The sequence below is a fragment of the Chaetura pelagica genome, unplaced genomic scaffold (genome assembly GCF_000747805.2).
Source record: "Chaetura pelagica isolate M959 unplaced genomic scaffold, ChaPel_1.0 scaffold470, whole genome shotgun sequence".
NCBI classification, from domain to species: Eukaryota; Metazoa; Chordata; class Aves; order Apodiformes; family Apodidae; genus Chaetura; species Chaetura pelagica.
The window spans coordinates 459,291-481,853 of record NW_009951911.1 but is presented as its reverse complement, the minus strand read 5'-3'; the positions used below and the strand labels follow the sequence as shown (position 1 = coordinate 481,853).

The 22,563-nt window shown below is 48.4% G+C and overlaps 1 protein-coding gene across 1 annotated transcript in view; it reads right to left on the bottom strand.

Annotated features, from left to right (window-relative positions):
- IGFN1 (immunoglobulin-like and fibronectin type III domain containing 1) overlaps positions 1 to 21,577 on the bottom strand; it is a 34,216-nt gene extending 12,639 nt beyond the window's left edge. Inside the window, exons 1-15 of the mRNA XM_009994311.1 lie at positions 21,559 to 21,577; positions 20,444 to 20,566; positions 17,176 to 17,315; positions 16,252 to 16,351; positions 13,934 to 13,979; positions 12,976 to 13,150; positions 12,266 to 12,379; positions 10,514 to 10,685; positions 9,096 to 9,368; positions 7,150 to 7,303; positions 6,165 to 6,707; positions 4,961 to 5,492; positions 4,343 to 4,630; positions 3,362 to 3,583; positions 204 to 302 (exon numbers count right to left, since the gene is read on the bottom strand). Coding sequence (XP_009992613.1) covers positions 204 to 302; positions 3,362 to 3,583; positions 4,343 to 4,630; positions 4,961 to 5,492; positions 6,165 to 6,707; positions 7,150 to 7,303; positions 9,096 to 9,368; positions 10,514 to 10,685; positions 12,266 to 12,379; positions 12,976 to 13,150; positions 13,934 to 13,979; positions 16,252 to 16,351; positions 17,176 to 17,315; positions 20,444 to 20,566; positions 21,559 to 21,577 — 3,000 coding nt within the window. The remainder of the gene's footprint in view (positions 1 to 203; positions 303 to 3,361; positions 3,584 to 4,342; positions 4,631 to 4,960; positions 5,493 to 6,164; positions 6,708 to 7,149; positions 7,304 to 9,095; positions 9,369 to 10,513; positions 10,686 to 12,265; positions 12,380 to 12,975; positions 13,151 to 13,933; positions 13,980 to 16,251; positions 16,352 to 17,175; positions 17,316 to 20,443; positions 20,567 to 21,558) is intronic.
- Positions 21,578 to 22,563: the final 986 nt, after the last annotated feature.

Here is a 22,563-nt window from a genome sequence, read left to right as displayed (position 1 = left end):
CAGCAGGAAAGAGGAGAAATCTTGCTGGGTTTCTATCAGAAATGTTATTACCAACAGGCTCCTGCAGAATCCTTGCAGGGCCACCCTCAGGCTACAGCAAGACTGGCAGAGGGAAGGACACCTTGACATGACACTGGGCAAGAGGCAGAGCCAGAGAGCAGAGCATTGCTAACTGAAGGACACAGTAGCTAGAGGACACCTACCTTTAATCCATCTTTAAACCAGGTTCCTATCACATCCTCTTTACTGACAGTGCAAGACAGCTCAGCTGGTTCCCCTTTCAGGACTCTGACGTTAAGTAACTGCTTGTTGACATAACAGCGTGGCACTGAAAGTGTTGAAAAGACACTAACTCTGAGTTACACTGGCAGAGAGAAAGGTAGAGATGAAAATGCATGTGCACAAGAGGAGAAAAGAGCTTTGAAATTATATATATACACTGCAGCCAGGACAGACTTTGTACAACTCTGTGGGCCAGTTGGCAGAAACTCATTGCACTGAAGGGACACGCCAAGTAGCTGCACATAATCCAGCCCTGACATCAAGCTAAGGGGAATGGAGTCCTCACAAATCACAGTCTCCATCTACAGATTTGCCATTTTGAGCCTATGCCAATTGCCTTGGTTTCCTCTACAACCAGTGGGAAAAAAACAGGCTATTGCTAGTCAGATGTGGATAGGCTACTGCACTGTTCTTCTCCTCTGCATTGACCAGGCACAGGGCTGCCCAAGCACTTCCCCCTGAACAGCCCCAAGTCACACTGTTCTCCATCCCCCATATTCCTCTTCCCCTTCACAGAATCACAGAATCACCAAGGCTGGAAAAGACCTTTAAGATCATAAAGTCCAGCCTACGATCTGACACCACTACATCTCCAGACCATGGCACAAAGTGCCACCTCCAGCCTTTCCTTGAACACCTGCAGGGATGGTGCCTCTACCACTTCCCTGGGCAGCCCATTCCAATGCCTGATCATCCTCTCCATGAGGAAGTGCTTCCCAAATTCTTCATTATTATCCTCATCCCCTCTCTAATAAACACCCCACCTCCTCCCCCATTAACTCCTATATTGTTGATTTTACTTCCTTACTTATAGTTCTGTTTTGCTTGCCTTGATAACTCCTCAGCCATTCCATTGGGTGACTATTCCCCTTTGGTTGTACATCTGAAGCTTCTCATCTCCACAATTTCCACATCATCATCTTGCTGGTTTAACCACTGGCCTCTAGACAAATGGCTGCATACACTTTTAGTCTCCTTTTACTATATGCAAGACCTTTTATTTCTGATGTCACAAGAGAAAAGAGCTCTTTACATTATCCATATTAACTTGGAACAACACAGATCTTTGCTCTAGTTGTTAGAACAAATGAAGTGAAACAGTAAGTTTTAAATCAGAACCATATTAAAGAAACATGGTGCACTGGTTTGGGCTGGGACTGAGTTAGTTTTCCTCACAGTAGCTGCCATGGGGTGTTTGTTATTGCTGAGCAGGGCTTGCATGGACTCAAGGCCTGTTCTACTCCTCAACTGGGGGTGCACCAGGAGTTGGGAGGGGACACAGCCAGGACAGCTGACCCCACTGACCACAGGGATATTCTAGACCATATGACATCAGCACAAGGCTGGGGAAGAAGGAAGGAGGATGTTTGGAGTGATGGTGCTTGTCTCCCTGAGTCACCATTAGGTGTGATGGAGCCCAGCTGTGCTGGAGGTGGCTGGTGGGAAGGGGTGGATGAACCCCTAGTTCTGCTTTCCTTGTGCATGGGGCTTTTGCTTTACCTATTAAAGTGTCTTTATCTCAACCCAGGAGCTTCCTCATTTTTACCCTTCTGATTCTCTCCCCAGCCCACCAGAGGGAGTGAGCGAGTGACTGTGGGGGCTGAGCTGCTGGCTGGGGTTACACCTTGACATGTGGCTGCAGTCCTGGAAACTAAATGGGAACCAGGATGTTTGTGACCTGGGGGCTGTTCCACATGGAGCTGAACCATTTCTGTAAATGAACAGATCATAGAATCACAGAATCATAGGATGGCAGGTTGGAAGGGACCTCAAGAACCATCTCATCCACCCTTTCTGGTTTAAATGAGGTGGCCCAGCAGCCTGTCAAGCTGAGTCTTAAAACTGTTCAATGTAGGGGACCTCCCCTTCTCTTGGGAGATTATTCCAGTGTCTAACTTCTTATGGCAAAACATTTTCTTCTGGAGTCCAAGCAGAACCTCCCAAGGAGTAACTTGTGCCCATCAACCCTTGTCTTCTCCATGTGACTCCTTGTAAAAAGGGAGTATTCCCTGTTGTGGATGATTTCAGCAAAAGATCATCTAGACTTCTAAGAGTTTGACCTGAGCAAATTGCCTAAGGTCAAGCAGCAAATAGGTGGTGGAACAAGGAACAGGTTGTGGTATTACCACATTTCTACATTTGTCTAAGCCACAAGAATCAATTTCTGTCCAGGATTAGGAACATGAGAATCAAAAAGCAAAGACCAGCAAGTCATCAAATCAGCACATACCTCTCAGATCATCTAGGGAATAATGTCTTCTTTTTTCAGTACTTTCTGTATTCTTCAAGAAATCATATGCTTTCATCTCAAGGTCGGGTTCCTGATTTCTCAGGTTTATGGAAAGAGGTCCACGATAAAGATCTGGTATCTGACCAAAATCTGATGGACTTTGACCAAAACCACCTGAATTCTTCCCGCCAACAGATCTATTATGGGGTTTTCTCCCTGCTCCTCCAAGGACAGAACTTTTGCCATAACGGGACTCTACATATCCTAAATCTCTGCCCTCACCCCTGGCATCTCCTTGACCTGAAAGTGACTCTTTCTGAAGAGCTGAACCTTCTTTCCCTGATCCTCTGAGATCATTGGTAGTGCCCTTTCCAGTTTCACCTCCACTAGAAGATTTGCCAGGATGTGAGTCCAGCCCATATCCACCACCTCGCCCAACAGCACCTACCACACCATCTTTGCTTTGGACTGAAGATAACTCCCTTTCATCAGCTCCCAACCTGCCACCTGCACCCACACCAGCCCTGGCTCCAGCTGACCCATAGGGAGACCCAGCACCCCACCCAGCAGAACCACCAAGACCATCACCTTCTGAGAAAAAGCCATCTCCTCCTGCTCCACTGACATGACCATAACCTCTGCTCAGCAGAGCATCCCTGCCATAGTGAGATCCCATTACTTCATCTCCTCCAAAAGGAAAACGAGCAGCTCCTGCCACAGCCCCAGCTGGAAGACCATCCTTTCCATAATGAAAAGCAATTCCCCCTGCACCAGCTACACCAGAACCACCAACACCCACTCCAGCAGGGAAACCATCCCTTCCATAAGGAGATCCAGGTCCCCCCACACCAGCTCCACCAGGAACACCAACACCAGCCCCAGCTGGAAGGCCATCCTGTCCATAGGGAGATCCAGGTCCCCCCACACCAGCTCCACCAGCACCAGCTGGAAGGCCATCCTTTCCATAGGGACCCCCACCTGCCCCCACACCAGCTCCACCAGGAACACCACCAGCAGCCCCAGCTGGAAGGCCAGCCTTTCCATAGGGAGAACCAACTCCTCCTGCATCAGCTAAACCAGCACCACCAACACACACTCCAGCAGGGAGACCATCTTTTCCATATGGACCCCCAGCTCCCCCTGCACCAGCTACACCAACACCAGCTGGGAGACCATCCTTTCCATATAGACCCTGGGTTCCTCCAGCACCAGTTAAACCAGCAACACCAACACCAGCCTCAGCTGGGAGACCATCCTTTCCATAGGGACCCCCAACTGTCTCCACACCAGCTCCACCAGGAACACCAACACCAGCCCCAGCTGGGAGCCCATCCTTTCCATACGGACCCCTAGCTCCCCCTGCACCAGCCCCACCAGCCCCAGCTCCAGCAGCACCAGCCCCAGCAGGGAGGCCATCCTTTCCATAGGGACCCCCAACTGTCTCCACACCAGCTCCACCAGGAACACCAACACCAGCCCCAGCTGGGAGCCCATCCTTTCCATACGGACCCCTAGCTCCCCCTGCACCAGCCCCACCAGCCCCAGCTCCAGCAGCACCAGCCCCAGCAGGGAGGCCATCCTTTCCATAGGGACCCCCAACTGTCTCCACACCAGCTCCACCAGGAACACCAACACCAGCCCCAGCTGGGAGCCCATCCTTTCCATACGGACCCCTAGCTCCCCCTGCACCAGCCCCACCAGCCCCAGCTCCAGCAGCACCAGCCCCAGCAGGGAGACCATCTTTTCCATAGGGAAAACCAACTCCTGCACCAGCTACACCAGGAACACCAACACCAGCCCCAGCTGGGAGACCATCCTTTCCATACGGACCCCCAACTCCCCCTGCACCAGCCCCTCCAGCACCTCCAAAACCAGCCCCAGCAGGGAGGCCATCCTTTCCATATGGACTCCCAGGTCCTGCTGCAACAGCTCCAGCTCCACCAGCCCCAGCAGGGAGACCATCCTTTCCATAGGGAAGACCATCTGCCCCCACACCAGCTCCAGCAGCAGCACCAATACCAGCCCCAGCAGAGAGACCATCCTTTCCACAGGGAAACCCAACTCCTCCTCCACCAGATACACCAGGAACACCAAGGCCAACTCCAGCTGGGACACCATCTACTCCATATGGAAAGCCAAATCCTCCTGTACCAGCTACACCAGCACCAGTAACACCAGCCCCAGCTGGGAGACCATCCTTTCCATATGAACTCCCAACTCCTCCTGCAAATCCTCCACCAGCACCACTAACACCAGTCCCTGCTGGGAGACCATCCTTTCCAAAGGGAGATCCAGCTCCTCCTGCACCAGCTCCACCAGCACCGCTAAATCCTGCTCCAGCTGGGAGACCATCCTTTCCATAGGGACCCCCAACTCCCCCTGCACCAGCTACACCAACACCAGCTGGGAGACCATCCTTTCCATAGGGACCCCCAAGTCCCCCCGCACCAGCTCCACCAGCACCAGCTCCACCAGCCCCAGCTGGAAGGCCATCTTTTCCATAGGGACCCGCAAATCCCCCCACACCAGCTCCACCAGCAACACCAACACCAGCCCCAACAGGGAGACCTTCCTTTCCATAAGTATACCCAGGTCCACCAGCTCCAGCTGGGAGATCATCTTTTCCATAGGGACCCACAAATCCCCCCACACCAGCTCCAGCAGGAACACCAACACCAACACCAGCTGGGAAACCATCCTTTCCATAAGGACCCCCAAATCCCCCTGCACCATCTCCACCAGCACCACCAACACACACTCCAGCAGGGAGACCATCTTTTCCATATGGACCCCCAAGTGCCCCTGCACCAGCTCCACCAGCACCAGCTGGAAGGCCATCCTTTCCATAGGGACTCCCAAATCCCCCTGCACCAGCTCCACCAGCCCCAGTTGGAAAGCCATCCTTTCCATAGGGACCCCCAACTGCCCCCACACCAGCTCCACCAGCAACACCAATGCCAGCCCCGACAGGGAGACCATCCTTTCCATAAGTATACCCAGGTCCACCAGCACCAGCTCCAGCAGCACCAGCCCCAGCAGCACCAGCCCCAGCAGGGAGACCATCTTTTCCATAGGGAAAACCAACTCCTGCACCAGCTACACCGGGAACACCAACACCAGCCCCAGCTGGGAGACCATCCTTTCCATACAGACCCCCAACTCCCCCTGCACCAGCCCTTCCAAAACCAACCCCAGCAGGGAGGCCATCCTTTCCATATGGATACCCAGTTCCCTCTGTAACAGCTATGCCAGCACCACCAAAGCCTGCTCCAGCAGGAAGACCATCCTTTCCATATGGAGCCCCAACTGTCCCTGCAATGGCTACACCAGCAGCATCAACACCCCATCCAGGAGGGAGACCATCCCTTCCATAGGGAGATCCAGGTCCCCCCACATCTGCTTCACCAGGAACACCAAGACCACCTCCAGCTGGGAGACCATCCTTTCCATATGGAACCCCAACTCCCCCTGCACCAGCTCCAACAGCACCTCCAAAACCAGCCCCAGATGGAAGGCCATCCTTTCCATAATGAGAACCAACTCCCCCTGCACCAGCTCCTCCTGCACCACCAAATCCCCCTCCAGCAGTCAGACCATCCTTTCCATAGGGAAAACCAACTCCTCCTGCACCAGCTAAACTAGCATCACCAACACCAGCCCCAGCTGGGAAACCATCCTTTCCATAGGGAGACCCAAATCCTCCTGCACCACCAAATCCCCCTCCAGCAGGGAGGCCATCCTTTCCATAATGAGACCCAACCCCCCCGGCACCAGCTCCTCCTGCACCACCAAATCCCCCTCCAGCAGGGAGGCCATCCTTTCCATAATGAGACCCAACCCCCCCGGCACCAGCTCCTCCTGCACCACCAAATCCCCCTCCAGCAGGGAGGCCATCCTTTCCATAATGAGACCCAACCCCCCCGGCACCAGCTCCTCCTGCACCACCAAATCCCCCTCCAGCAGGGAGGCCATCCTTTCCATAAGTATACCCAGGTCCTGCTGCACCAGCTCCAGCAGAACCAGCCCCAGCAGGGAGACCATCTTTTCCATAGGGAAAACCAATTCCTCCTGCACCAGCCCCACCAGCACCAACACCAGCCCCAGCTGGGAAACCATCCTTTCCATAGAGAGACCCAACTCCTCCTGCACCAGCGAAACCAGCACCACCAAATCCCCCTTCAGCAGGGAGACCATCCTTTCCATAAGTATACCCAGGTCTCCCCCCTGCATCAGGAGCACCTAATCTCCCAACACCCCCAAAACCAGCTCTGTAACCAGCATCACCCAATTTTCCATCCTTATCATGCTGAGAGCCCACACCTTCTCCATCTGCAAGGTTAGCAGCACCCAGCATACGACCATCTGTGCCATCTACAGGACACCATTCACCTGCTCCTCCTACTTCATCATCTGCTCTTCCTGTCATAGAATCCTTGCCATGGACAGGCCTTAAGCCACTTCTGCCTCCTAAGCTTTTTAATCCAAAGATACTACCATCCTTTGGCCCTGAGTCTCCATCTGAGTCTGCTCCAGAAAACTGCCCTGTCTTTTCATTTTGTTGGACCTTCCGTAGCCCTTTCTTTCCCAAAAATCTGTGGCCTCCATCAACATCAGAGTGGCCTTCACCATTTCTGTACCAGCCATCTTTCTCCACGCCAGTGTCCATAAGATCATCTTCACCAACACGTTCTCTGTGTCGAAGTTTCTTTGCCTGTTCTGGCAACGTTTCTTTTGGCCACTCCAACTCCCCCCTTTCGTCTCCTTCACCCTGTTTCCTCTTCCCTTTGGCATCTGTGTTCGAGATGCATTGTTTAATTGGAGAGAGAATTTACATAATTGACAGGAAAAGAGAGAAGGGGGAAAAAAAAAAAAGGACAATCAATAGGTCATGTACTGCACCAACAACCAAAGACAATGTGTTAGAATCTGTTACTATTTCATTCTAGGACACAGAAGCATTAATATATTTAAATAAATTTAAATTCAGTTCAGATCCTGAATTTTTTCAGCATCACATTCAGACACAATTTTACATTTCTTACTTAAAAAAACAATTACTTTTAGTGGAAACATGCTTATTAAAAACAAAGAGAACAAGCAGGAAAACAAGGCAAGTTTCCAGCATGACAGGTCTAATTTTGAGGGGTTTAGATTGTATTTGGGACTCATGAGTTCCCTCTGGCTTCTCCCTCCAGCCCTGGAGGAGATACAGAATATCCCACAGAGTGGCCATCAGCTCCCAGCAGGACCTCACTGCTACTCAGGCAGCTTGAACACTTGGTATCCTGGCATTTTAGAGATGGCCAACTTGAAGGCCAGAGATACTCAACCTGCACTGTTCCTCAAAGTTCCTCAAAAAGCCTTTCTGAGAGAGACCACCTCTTCCTGTAGCTGGATGTCAAAAGAGACTTAAATAACCACCTTTCAGAAGCAAAAAAAATACTACTCAACAGATTGTTAATCTGCTGGCACTGGGAGGAGTGTTTCCCAGCTTCCTTCGAGCTTCTTCTATCATGTTTAACCTCTAATTTGGAAAGAAAAATACTATCGAGCAAGATAGTATTAAATAGTATTGATGGTAAACACTTGATAGTATTGGAAGCTTCTCAGTCCCCTGGATGCTGAACTGTGGTCACACAGCAACAGCTTCACCAAGAAAACACATTGAGATGTGGATTATTTTTTGATAATTTATGGAGATTGTGCTACTTCATGGAATCACAGAACTATAGACTGGTTTGGGTTGGAAGGGACCTTAAAGATCATCTAGTCCCCCCCCCCATTGCCATGGGCAGGGACACCTCCCACCAGCCCAGGCTGCTCCAAGCCTCATCCAACCTGCCCTTCAACACTGCCAGGGATGGGGCAGCCACAACTTCTCTGGCTGTCAGCGTTTCACCAACCTCACACTAAAGAAGTTCCTTCTAAAGTCCAACCTAGATCTCCCCTCTTCCAGTTTGAAACCATCACCCCCTGTCCCATCCCATCCCTGCCCTCGTCCCAAGCCCCTCCCCAGCTTTCCTGGAGCCCCTTCAGGCACTGGAAGCTGCTCTAAGGTCTCCCTGGAGCCTTCTCTTCTCCAGGCTGAACACCCCAACTCTCCCAGCCTGGCTCCAGAGCAGAGCTGCTCCAGCCCTCCCATCATCTCCGTGGTCTCCTCTGGTTTCACTCTAGCAGCTCCTCATCCTTCCTGTGCTGGGGGCTCCAGAACTGGATCCAGCACTCTAGGTGAAGCCTCACAAGAGGGGAAGAATCTGCTCCCATGACCTGCTGGCCACACTGCTGGTGATGCAGCCCAGGATATAGCAGGCTTCTGGGCAGCAAGTGCACAAGTATTTCATGGTAAGTATAGAGTAAATAAGCTGATAGAATTTGTCAGGACTAATAAAAAAGTGAAAAAACTGTCTCATCTGAAGAAGAAAGGGGTCTAGCCAGACCTTGAATTTTCCAAATATAATTTAGGAACTAGTGGCTGCATAATTAATTTCTCAGGATAGAACCATCTCAGTGAGCAATCAGGCAGTGAGAGGAATATTATTGTGTTAACACACCTCAAGGCAACACCTTGGGAATTGTCACTTACACTCAACGATAAGCCAGGCGTTCGAGGAGCAGAGTCCAGTGTCCAGTGTGTACATGCCATTGTCAGAGGGCCCAACATTTTTGATAACCAGCTTGTGGGTCAGGCCATCAGGTGTTACAGAGATCTGGTACTTCTCACTTGGCTCGAGGAGGTGGGTTTTGTGCAGCCACACAGCATCATAGCAGGGCGTGCGGAGGACGCACTCGAAGGTGGCGTCTTCGTCCTCGGGACAACGCGCGTCGCTGAGGGGCTGCTCGAACCTCACAGGGATGGCTACAATGGAAGCAGCACAGAATTGCTCTGGTTTGAAAAGACCATTAAGATCATCGAGTCCAACCATTAACCCAGCTCTACCAAGTCCAGAGCTAAACCATGTCCCTCAGCACCACATCTACATGGCTTTTAAACACCTCCAGGGATGGGGAAGCAACCACCACCCTGGGAAGCCTGGGCAAGTGTTTAATTATCCTTTCAGTTAAGAAATTTCTTCTAATAGCAAATCTAAACTTCCCCTGGTGTAACTTGAGGCCATTTTCTCTTGTTCTGTTACTTGTTACTAGGGGGAAGAGACCAACCCCCCCGGCTCCAACCTCCTCTCAGGCAGTTCCAGAGCCAGCAGGTCTCCCCTCAGCCTCCTTTGGTCCAGGCTGAACAGCCCCAGTTCCTTCAGCTGCTCCTCATCTGACTTGTGCTCCAGACCCTTCCCCAGCTCTGTTGTGTTTCTCTGGACACACTACAGCTCCTCAAAGTCCTTGTCATGAGGAGACCAAAACTGACCCCATTTGAGGTGAGACCTCACCAGTGCCGACCACAGGGGGATTATCCCTGCTCTGGCCCTGCTGGCCACATTATTGATGACATGAGCCTTTGGCCTTCCTGGGCACCTGGGCACACACTGGCTCATATTCAGCTGCTGTCAGCAAACACCCCCAGGTCCTTTTCTGCTGTGCAGTTTCCAAGCCACTCTGCCCCAAGCCTGTCATGCTGCTGGGGGTTGTTGTGACTGAAATGGAGGTCCCAGCACTTGGCCTTATCAAACCTCATCCCACTGGCCTTGGCCCATCAATCCAGCCTGTCCAGGTCCCTCTGTAGAGCCTTCCTGCCCTAAAGCAGAACAACACTGCCTCTCAACTTGGTGTCAACTGCAATCTTCTCACTGTCATGCAGAAGTCAGAGTCAAACTGGTACTTGCACCTAGTCCTTCCAACTACAAATACCACACCCACATGACAAAACCACCTTCCTTCTCTTTTTCACCTCAGACTTAGAAGGAGCCTTACGTGGCCACACAAAACCAACCTGCTGTAGTTATCAGGTTTTGCTGCTGAGCTTTGCAGATATTCCTAGAAAAGCATTTCCAGCAAAAAATAATTTCTTGTTAGAGTTTCATATCACATACATTTAACTTGATTCCTTACACTCAGGGTCCAGTGCAGTTGAGAAAACAGGTACATCCTCCACTCTGACTTGGTACAAGCCTGCATCTTCTGGCTGCACATCATTGACAATGAATAGATACTTTTTCCCAATTCTCCTCAGGCAGTGCTTTCTGTATTCATCCCCTGTTCCATATCTGAGCCGCTGACCATCCTAGGAAGAGAATCACAGAACAATCATGGTTGGAAAAGATCTCTAAGATCACCTAGTCCCACCTTTCACCTGGGGTGGAGGGGTTGGAGGAAACAACACAACCTACCCAAACACACAACAAAAACAACAGCAAAAACCCCCACAAACACACACTCCACAAAACCAACAACACACAACCCACAAAATACTCCCCATGCCCACCAGAGCATGCCTGGAAGTGCCACATTTACACATTTCTTGAATCCCTCTAGGGATTGTGACTCCACCACCTCCCTGGGCAGCCTGTTCCAGATCCTGACCACTATTTCAGTAAAGAAATTCTTCCCAATATCCAGTCTAACCTTCCCCTGGCACAACTTCAGGTCATTTTGTCCTCACTTGGGAGAAGAGCCCAACTCCCACCTCCCTACAACCTCCTTTCAGGGAGCTGTAGAGAGCAATGAGGTCTCCCCTCAGCCTCCTCTTCTCCAAACTAAACCGTCCCAGTTCCTTCAGCCTCTCCTCATAGGACTTGTTGTCTAGACCCTTTACCAGCTTGGTTGCTCTTCTCTGGACATGCTCCAACAACTCAAAGAGTGTGCTCATAAAGCTACTTGCATAACCAGTGCAAGGCATTTCAAACATATCAGACCAGACTTGTGACATGATCACCTTATTGATATGAACGAGTAACAGGAGAGAAGCTGACACTGTTACTACTGACAATAGACATGGCTCATTTTTTTATGCTGATTGCCCACACACAGGCAACACTGTGAGCAGTAAATCCTAAACAGAGCAGAGCATCAGACCTTCAAAGTAAGGAAAAGAATCACATTTGCTCACTCATGTAGGGTCTTGAAGCTGAACTAATACAGAGTTACTGTAACTTTGAAGACAAAGTACTTTCTTTGCTTAGGTTTTAGCATCCTCATAAATGGACAAGCAGGTGAGTCCAACATCTTCCCACCTGTAACACACTCAGGTTTCCTTCTGCATCTTGTGGCTGCACAAACTTCATGCCATGCATTTGATTTAGGATTTCACAGAGTTAGTCTGACCTCCTTTTTAATTAATTTCTATTTCCCTGTATCAAAGCCACTAACCCCAGTTTGACTGGAGTGTAACTTCCAGAAAAACATCCACAGCACTGATCACCTAGGGATCACAGCAGGATAACTAGAGAACTAGATGGGATGTTTTACTTTCTTGAGATTTTTCCTTCACAGAAGTGAATTATTAGTGGAATAACATACTCCAGAAAGTGAATAAAATCCTTGTTTATTTCTTATGTGAGACTGCAGAACTTCTGCAGCCTGAAAGACAGTTATAATTTCCTCTTACCAGATGAGCTCTTGAAGTCAAACAGATGTTGTACCTGTTTTCCCTGTACTTGGATCTACAAATCCCAAGTGATGTTCACCACCATAGGCTACCTGGACCTCCCCACCACCACTTCTCCCTAACCAAACCAGGATTCTGCAATGGACAGACAACTTTAACCACCTTATTTTCTCTCAGCCACTGCCCAGCAGATCAAATATTTTATGTAGAAAACTTGAGTGCTGCTATGAGCTGAGCAACTCATCTCACCCGCTCACCTTAAGGAGATAAACTTTGCTGTTACTGTTTTTCAGGTTCATCTCCAGGCTGAATGTAGCTTTTCCCTCTTTGTTGACTTTGATGTGTGTGAAGTTTTTGATACTGTGTAATAACTGCAAAGAAAGAGACAAGAACCTAGTCAGTGACAAGGCTGCCATGACAGATGTCCTTAAACTGTTGAACTAATGTGAAATCTACTCTTTCTGCTCAGTAAAGAGCTACTTCTAATTTTATGTGTATAGAAGAACAGATTTTCCAGATTTTCCTCCTGTAGGCAAATTATATTTTATGTGCCACCTCCTGGTCATTCACACACTAGGCAACCACTGTCTGCCCAGGTTTCTACATATCCCTGTATATGAAGAAAAAAAATTGACTCTCAGGCATATAACCTTTAAATTTGGGGTCCAAATTCTCATTAGAGGCAACTGGATAGAGATTTTAGCAGTGTAGTTTAATAAAAGCATTGTATCTCCTAAAATTAATGGAGCAACTTCAAAAACAGCCAATGGCATTTTCAGCTGTGGGCTAAAGAGGTAGGACTTCTTTAAAACATTGTCATAAATCATTCTCTGTCATGATACAATAAAATTTTAACCTACAAAACCATTTACTAAGGTTTAGCCCATTTTCAGAAGCTACTAAGGAACTACAGGATTCTGCAATTGGTTTAAAAATCAGTTATTTCAGTTATTTCAGTTTATATTACCTCTCCTTGTTCACTCTCTGTGTCCTTCCTTAACTCCTGCAGCTTTTTCAGCATCCCACGGAAGTCACCAATTCCATATTTCATACAGATTTTCTCATAATCTCTTTTATCTGCATGCAGCAACAATTGCCAGACTGCATCTTTGTCCAAAGGTTTTGGTTTTGTTACTGGAGCCCTTAGAACCAGGGGAAAAACAACAAAAAAAGATCTAGCCATTTTGACAGACAACAAGATGTTTTGTTTTAATGTACTAAATCTTCTTTCATTTCTCTCTCCTTAATTTCTGTAGTTCACTTGGCCCTGTAGATACAGATAAGAAAGAATGGGACTATCCTGGGACAGGTTTTCTGCATCTGTACTACAAACTAGATGTTGCCAGGGAAGAGTCTTGCCCTGGGCCATATAGGACAAGCCTGTAATGCAGTTGTTCACACTGTTAAATTATCAGCAGAGTCATTGGCACAGTGTGTCCCAGGCCAGCTTGCACTCTTCCAGGTGATTTCTCAGCACAATTCAGGCCAGAGATCATTCCCATGAGACAACCTTTGGAGGGTCTCCACCTGGAATGTGAGGGGATTTCTGCAATGTGCATATGGCAGTTTGTGCACTCGGCCTGGGAAGCAGGGTTCAGCCCCTGGTTAGCCAGAAAGATCATGACATGAAGACTTGTCACTTAGCCAGGAAGTTACTTGTGAGCTAAAACCTGGGAAGCAGAGAAACAGACCTTTTAACTCAGAATCCCGTGGTGCAAAGGAACACGCACCTCAAAACCAGGTGAGCACCTTGTACTTGTCTCAGTCTCACAGATAGTGGCAAACTGTGATGTTCTGTCTGTTCATACTGAGTCTAACAACAAGTTTGGAAACCAAAAGTGTTGCCTTGAAGACCTCTGAAGCTGCCCCCTATCATGAAGAAACACCTGGGATGTGTAAGCACGACCTTCAGCCCGGACACTCACCGCTTCCTCAGCCGCTTCCGGAACTCCTGAAGCTCCTTCCTTAAAGCTGTTAAAGTGGGGGAAACAACAAACATTCAAATACCCAACACTGTAAAATATAGTCCCCAAAAGAAGATAACGCAAAATAGCCACTGCCAATGGGCTGTTTACCACCTGTGTTGTTTTTTTTTCACATTTTACAAACGAAAGATCATGAAACTTAGAGCGGTTTTCTCTGCCAAACTCGTGTCCTGTGAGTAGCACTGAAGTGAAGTTCATCACTTCCTAGAGGGCTTTCCATTCTTTCTAGAGGGCACTCTAGAAACCCACTATTTTCCAGCCACGTTAGGATGTTTGATCCAGCTGTATTTGACATGACAAAATAATTTTCTAGCACAAATGATTCCACCGTTATTAATTTGAACAGCTCAAACAGTCTGTCACTTGACCCAAAGGTAAACAACAAGCAGAAAGAGATGACAGAACATTAAAGATTCATTAACCTTTCTCTTCTTTTAATTTTATAAGTTTGGGGTTGTAATAATGTGATAGACAAAGCAGTATTAACTATCCCTCCCCCCAAAAAAAAAACCACAACAAAACCAAAACCCAAAAAATCTAACCCTGACTTACCATCAGCAGGATGAACAGGAACATATTTTGCTTTCTTCTTAAAGCCAACTGGTAGTTTATGAGAGAAAAGAGAGGAAAAACAAGCCATGAGATGAGCAAGGTCTTAGAAGGAAAGAATCACAAAAGGAAAGAATCATAGAATGATTTGGGTTGGAAGGGACTTCAAAGACAATCTAGATCCAACCCCCTGCATGGGCAGGGACACCTCCCACCAGCCCAGGCTGCTCCAAGCCCCATCCAACCTGCCCTTCAACACTGCCAGGGATGGGGCAGCCACAGCTTCCCTGGGCAACCTGGGCCAGGCTCTCACCACCCTCATAGTGAAGAATTTCCTCTTCATGTCCAACCTCAATCTCCCCTCTTCCAGTTTTCATCCATTCCCCTTGTCCCATCCCTCCCTGTCCTTGCCAAAAGTCCCTCCCCAGCTTTCCTGGAGCCCCTTCAGGCACTGGAAGATGCTCTAAGTCTCCCTGGAGCCTTCTCTTCTCCAGGCTGAACACCCCAACTCTCCCAGCCTGTTAACACTGATAACACTCACACTGGCACCAGTAAACCAAGAAGAAATCCCAGCCTGGATTTCCTTGTCAATCTGACACTGACTCCTTGTCATCTCCATCTCTAAATGATTTTGTTACAATCAATTCTGTGCTTACTAGATACTCTACACAGTGGAGGAGACTGTTCCTGCTCTCTCAATGTTCTGATTTAAGCAACAGTAGGAAATACTAACTCTTCTTTCAGAGATGGGGAGCCAAGGTGCAGGGATTATCTGGCCACATGCAGTTAGTTGCCTTGTGAACTTCACAGGTGAAGTGGTGAACTCAACACAGGAGAAATGGACACTTCCAACATAGTCCACCTGCTGCTCAAGTAGATTCCATGAATATGTCAGTTCTATTTTATGCACAAAGTGCCCGTTTCTCTCCACTGACTCTTAACAGGAAGCAGAGGATTAGGTGAGGTGAACACCACAGACATCTGAAGTGAAGTGGCATGGATCCCTTCCAAAAGACTGATCATAGAATCACAGAATCATTTTGGCTGGAAAAGACCTTTAAGATCATCAAGACCAACCATGAACCCAGCACCTTGCTGGACCACCATTAACCTGTGGTCTATGTACCACATCAATGCATCTTGTAAATCCCTTCAGGGATGATGATTCAACCACTTAGATTTTCTTCTTCTCATTGGGTAATGATAGTTGCTTTTGAGTTGGAGATCTTTCATGAGAGACACCTTACAGCTTAAAAGACAAAGCTGTGCTGATGGAGGTACTAGAATACTTTAAACTAGGTTTATGTACCTGTTCAGAAACCAAATCTGTGAAGGAAAGGGACCACCATGACCAACACTATGGTGAAGAACTCAGACCTGAGAACCATCAAGGATGTGCTTCTGGGTGTCACAGCAGCAAATCATTCAACATCATGAAGAAAGGATTGAGCCAATAGAACACTAAATCCAGAGTGCCTGATCATGATCCAGTGTGGTGACCACAATACCACTTTTCTCCCCCTTGCCTTAAAGCTTCTACTGTCACAAAGCCACCAAAGTAGAGTCACAGAAGATCTCCAGCCCTCAGGGATGGCAAAAACACACCTGCACACCAAGGATACGAGGACAGTTCTCTGGACACACACCTCAGAGAAAATCAAAGCCAATTACATGGAAACACAGGACCTTTGGAGAACAGTCAGTCCTACCTTGGATGATCTTGAGGCCAGCAGAACATGAGGCTTCCCCATATTCATTCACAGCAGAGCAACTATAGAGGTCACTGTCAGAGGTCGTGAGGTGGTTTATCTGAAAGAGAAGGACAGTGCAAGAGCTGGCAGGGATGTGCTTCAGGTCACACACCTTCAGCTTCATTAGAAGCTACTCTATCATTCATTAGGAAGAATGTGGGCAGCAGCTTGAAGGAGGTTCTCCTCTTCCTGTACTCTGCCCTGGTGAGGCCCCTTCTGGAGAACTGTGCCCAGTTCTGGGCTCCCCAGTTCATGAAGAACAAGGAGCTACTGGAGAGGGTCCAGGGCAGGGCCCCCAAGTGCTGAGGGGACTGGAGCACCTGCCTGTGAGGAAAGGCTGGGAGAGCTGGGGCTGTTCAGCTGGAGAGGAGGAGACTGAGGGGGGATCTCATCAACCCTCCTCAATATCTCCAGGGGTGTCAGCAGGATGGGGCCAGACTCTTCCCAGCAGTGCCCAGTGACAGGACGAGGGGCAATGGGCACAAACTGGAGCACAGGAGGTTTATCCTAAATGTAAGAAAATACTTCTTGACTGTGGGGGTGACAGCCCTGCCCCAGGCTGCCCAGGGAGGTGGCAGAATCTCCATCCCTGGAAATATTCCAGACCCACCTGGATGTGTTCCTGTGGGATCTGCTTTACAGGATCCTTCTCTAGCAGGGGGTTGGACTAGAAGATCTCCAGAGGTCCCTTCCACCCCCCAGCACTCTGTGATTCTGTCATCTCAGACCTTTCTTCTGTCCTCAGAATGACTCTAAAAAGCTTTGTTTGCTTTTTTGTTGTGTTATCTCAGGTGTGAGGACACCTCTATCAGCCCACTGTAGGTTTTCCCTTCCATTGCTCCCTCTGTCCCATGAGTTCTATCTGAAATATTTTCTTTTTACCTGCAGGGTGAATTCATTTGTTGTGCTATTGAAGAAGGTTTCATATTTGGCAGGATTATCCATTCCCCCTAGCATACGTGTCCATTTTACCTCAGGGGTTGGGACTCCTTTGACCACAGCTCTGAAAATGGCGTTTTTACCTTTGAAAAGAGCAGGAAATTAGTTATTTAAGACAGGTTTGAACATGAGGACTCTCATGTCAGGTCCCTTATGTTATCAATACAGTGATCCCCAGAGAGAGCCATGTCTTGTTTTAAGCAGACACATTCTTCAAACATAACTATATCTTTTTGTTTTCTCCATAAAAGGGAATTTACTCTTTCATTTTAGCCCAATTTACTGCAAGACACCTGCCATAATCTCCACCCTAACTCACTGGCTTTCAAAGAGAGTAATTGAAAACTAACTTTAAAATTTACCACTGATACATTTGGTCTCTGCCTGTGTTTTTATTGCACAGGATAGAGAAATTATACACCCAAGACAGCAATTTTTTGGTATCTTGCTCTGATTTTCAACTCTCCCAAACTTTATGCACTACTTGTACCACAGCCATCAAATGCCCAAATCCATTCTCATCACTTAGAAATCCCCCTACAAGGTCTCATTGTTTTTCTGTTCTTTTAGACTACTCCTTTGGTTCTGACCATGCTAGGCAGGATGTTAAATAACAAAGGACTCACTGTGCTGGACAGTCCTGTCTCTGGATATCAGTAAAGTTCAGCTGTGAAAAGTTGCAGCTTCTAATCTCTTTTTCATTTGGATAAATTTGGATTTTTTTAGGGGTTGAAAACAAGAAAATAACCCTCTTAATACTTAAGAGCTTGTGACCTTAACAGACACCACTGTTCCCCAACTGGGAGGACCCTTGCAGGATGGGGGGCTTCCCCATGTACTCCCTCCATGCCATGTTCCTGAAATCCCTTCCCTGTCTGATGGCCTAGCACCACCTGGCACTCCAAACACACCAGGCACACCATGCTACTTGAAGAGGCATGTAAGGGAGAAGAGGAAGGGGTTCACCTGGGAGCTCTGTCCTGCTCCCCTAAGAACCTGAGCCTCCAACAGCTTTACCCCTGCCATGTACAACCCTTCCCCTTTTTCTTCCAAAAGGCTTCAAAGACACAGCAAACACAATGAAACACCAAATCAGAGAAGTGACTCACGCAGGTAAGTGGGAGTGTCACAGAAATGGAGATGAGTTCCCCATGGATCTAGCTTAGGGTGGAAATGATTACTATCTTTCTTTTGCAATGGGTTTGGTCTTCAGGTGACCAACACTGTAAAAAATTCTCCCCAGAAAGTCTTGCAATATTTCTCCCACCCTTCTGTACTCACCACCAAAACACGTATTTGATGCAGCAAGTTCCTGCTGACAGATTCTTATAAAAAGCCATTTTCCAGCTCTTTCTGGGACTGCAGCACTGTCTGCTATTGAAGTCTGGTCCCAGTTGGTTACACTTTTCTCAAATGTTAGCCATTCTGGCTTCAATTTCTCATGTTTGCCATCTGTCACAGGACACAACTCCACAGCTGAGGGGATCAGCTGATCCATGCACTGAACACAATGGGCTGATGAGGGTGTAACTAAGGACACTCCTCATGCATCTTCAAAGACACTTTACACCAACCTGAATGCCCTAAGAGATTGTACCTAACCACAGGGAACCTACTGTAAATCACAGACTGGAAGGGACCCTAAAAATTATCTAGTCCCAACCCCCTGCATGGGCAGGGACACCTCCCACCAGCCCAGGCTGCTCCAAGCCCCATCCAACCTGCCCTTCAACACTGCCAGAGATGGGGCAGCCACAGCTTCCCTGGGCAACCTGGGCCAGGCTCTCACAACCCTCATAGCAAAGAATTCCCTCCTCATCTCCAACCTCAATCTCCCTCTCCCACTTTTCATCCCCGCCCCTCATCCCATCCCTCCCTGCCCTTGTCCCAAGCCCCTCCCCAGCTTTCCTGGAGCCCCTTCAGGCACTGGAAGCTGCTCTGATGTCTCCCTGGAGACTTCTCTTCTCCAGGCTGAGCAACTCCGGCTCTCCCAGCCTGGCTCCAGAGCAGAGCTGCTCCAGCCTCTGATCACCTCTGTGACCCTTCTCAGAAAGAACTGAGAAAACTTGGGGTGACTGCCCACTGTCATGGCCCACACCTGAGTCTTTCAAGTGGAAGGTGGAGGAGGGATGTACCACTAGAGGCCACTGTGATCCTTCATCAAACCTCGATGGCCAGTGAAAATGCTCAGCTGGGTGTGACAACACTGAAATCCAGGGTCCTAGAAATGGTTCAGTCTTGTGAGGGAAAAGGAGCTACAACATCTCCTCAGGCTATTCCACTCAAAACACAAAACCAAACCAAACCAAAACACTCTCGGCAAGTGCAGAGAGATTACTGGAAGGCTTCCCACTGATTTTAGGCCTTGGCTCATTAGCTGCCTTCTCTGTGCTCCATGCAAGATCTTCATAGCTCCTTGAAGAAGTACAGCCCAAACAGCACCTGCAGTCAGCATATATTACTTTTAAAAGCAGCTAATTTTAGTGCTGAACCTTCAAATTAGAAGTTACTTCAACAGGAAGAAACAACTTTTTCAATGTGCTTAATCTTTTGCTTCAAAATACTTAGAGACCCTTCTGCAGAATTTCCAGGACTTGCATACATTTGGAGTCAGATTTTGTTCTTGCATCCACTAGTGAAAACTCAGGAGACCTCTATCAGTACTGATGGAACTTTATCACTACAAGAAAGACTCTGGCCACACAATACTTTTTCTGGTCTAGTCAAGACTCTTCAGGAACTACCTTCATTCACTGTTAATTTTTTCATGGGCTGAGATGTGGAATCAAACCTTCATGTCTGCAGCTTTTCACTGGTTGTCATAGAATGGTTTGGATTGGAAGGAACTTCAAAGATAACCTAGTTCCAACCTCCCTGCATGGGTAGGGACACCTCCCACCAGCCCAGGTTGCTCCAAGCCCCATCCAACCTGCCCTTCAACACTGCCAGGGATGGGGCAGCCACAGCTTCTCTGGGAAACCTGGGAGAGGGTCTCACCACCCTCACAGCAAAGAACTTCCTCCTCATGTCCAACCTCAATCTCCCTCTTCCAGCAACAGCTTTTTTGGGAAACCTGGGCCAGGGTCTCACCACCTTCATAGTGAAGAATTTCCTCCTAATATTCAACCCAAATCTCTCCTCTTCCAGTTTAAAACCATTATCCCTCATCCCACCACTACACATCCTTGTAAATTCCTTTCAGGAATCTCACCTTCCTGCAGTGTCAGAGAGAGAGGCTTCTTCTCAAAGTCAGGAGTACTGCATCCTTTTGGAACGTCCTCCACAAACTGGGTGATAAGAACACCTGGGATGGAAGATTTCTTCAAGGATTTTACTGTAAAGGCAAAGAAAAATATATTCAATTAGGATAATATTTAGAACTTGGTCCTTTAGAAACCATCTTACAACCTTCATTGCATCTCCTTAGAATAGTAGCTGTTCCTGCTTAGCTCCTCTTGGGCCAGAAAGGACCCATCCATTCCTGTACTGCAGCCTGTCAGTGTGTCCAAAGGCTGGAGCATTAAGGTCTGTGATTTTGTGCTGAATTCATTCAAAACTAGAGACCAAGTGGGAAAATCTTCAACCAAGATCACAATCCAGGGCCACAGAGAATCATAGAATGGTGAGGGTTGGAAGGGGCCTCCTGAGATCATCTAGTTCAACCCCCCTACTAGAGCAGGATCCCCTAGAGCAGATCCCACAGGAACACACCCAGAGGGTTTGGGATGTCTCCAGGGATGGAGACTCCACCACCTCCCTGGGCAGCCTGTCCCAGGGCTCTGTCACAAGTTCCTCCTCATGTTCAGCTGGAACCTCCTGTACTCCAGTTTGTGCCCAGTGCCCCTCGTCCTGTCACTGGACACTGCTGGGAAGAGTCTGGCCCCATCCTGCTGACACCCCTGGAGATATTGAGGAGGGTTGATGAGATCCCCCCTCAGTCTCCTCCTCTCCAGCTGAACAGCCCCAGCTCTCCCAACCTTTCCTCACAGGCAGGTGTTCCAGTCCCCTCAGCACTTGGTGGCCCTGGGCACAGTTCTCCAGAAGGGGCCTCACCAGGGCAGAGAAAAGGGGGAATAGAACCACATCTGCTTACAGGTCTAGTGATGATTAAGAGTGCTTTACAACAGTTATTTTCCAAATAAATCTTCAAAATTTGGCTTGAGAAAGACACTGTTGGAAAGCTCAGCAGAACCTGATGTGCCAGTTACTTGTGTCTCTCTTCGTGGTGGTGACAGACAGATACCAAATTTCCAGATAAGACAAGGAACTTGGACTTATTCTCAGGGGCAGTCCAGGTGGTGCTCATGGCTCTGTCTGTTCTCTCACCTTCCTGCCGGCTCTTCATGCTGCTTCCCTCAGCTGCCTGTGGTCAGCACAGACAGGCTACAGGTTCTTCCTGTGAAAAACACAAGTTGTTTCATTACTTACAGTTCACAAGAGAAATGACAGACATTCCTACTGCACATTTTTCTGATGCAATTTGCCCATCCTCACCTGCCACATCCTAGCAGCCAGGTTGGGAATGACCTGCCAATCAACACATTGAATCATGGAATGGTTTGGGTTGGAAGGGACCTTAAAGATAACCTAGTTCCATCCACCTTGCCATGGGCAGGGACACCTCCCACCAGCCCAGGTTGCTCCAAGCCCCATCCAACCTGCACTTCAACACTGCCAGGGATGGGGCAGCCACAGCTTCCCTGGGCAGCCTGGGCCAGGCTCTCACCACCCTCACAGCAAAGAATTTCCTCCTCATCTCCAACCTCAATCTACCCTCTTCCAGTTCTAATCCATTCCCTCTTGTCCAGTGACTCCCTGCCCTTGTCCCAATTCCCTTCCCAGCTTTCCTGGAGCCCCTTCAGGCCCTGGAAGGCTGCTCTGAGGTCTTCCTGGAGCCTTCTCTTCTCCAGGCTGACATCATGACAGTTTTGAAACAACAAAACCAGCACAAATGGCTAGCAGGGCTAAATGGAAAATGTACACATTTAACAGCATCCCTGCCACCTCTTCCTTTTTCATTTCACCTGGCTTTCCTCCAGAGACCTCCTCTCGTGTTTCAGGCAAATATTACACCGCATGGCACTCACGTGGTGAGTTCTGATGGATGGCAAGAGCAGTTGCTGAGAAGAAAACCATGGAGATGGATGTCTAAACTGGGGCATGAAGCAGAAGCACATCCTGATCCAAATTAGCTTGTCTAAATTAGCAACAGACCTGAGAGCAGACTATAAGCTACTACTTTAGAAGGAAATGGCAAAGTGTGAACTTGGCATTAACTTGTTATTGTTGTAGATCACTCATGTGACCTTCTGCCCAAGGTGTCTCTTTCCC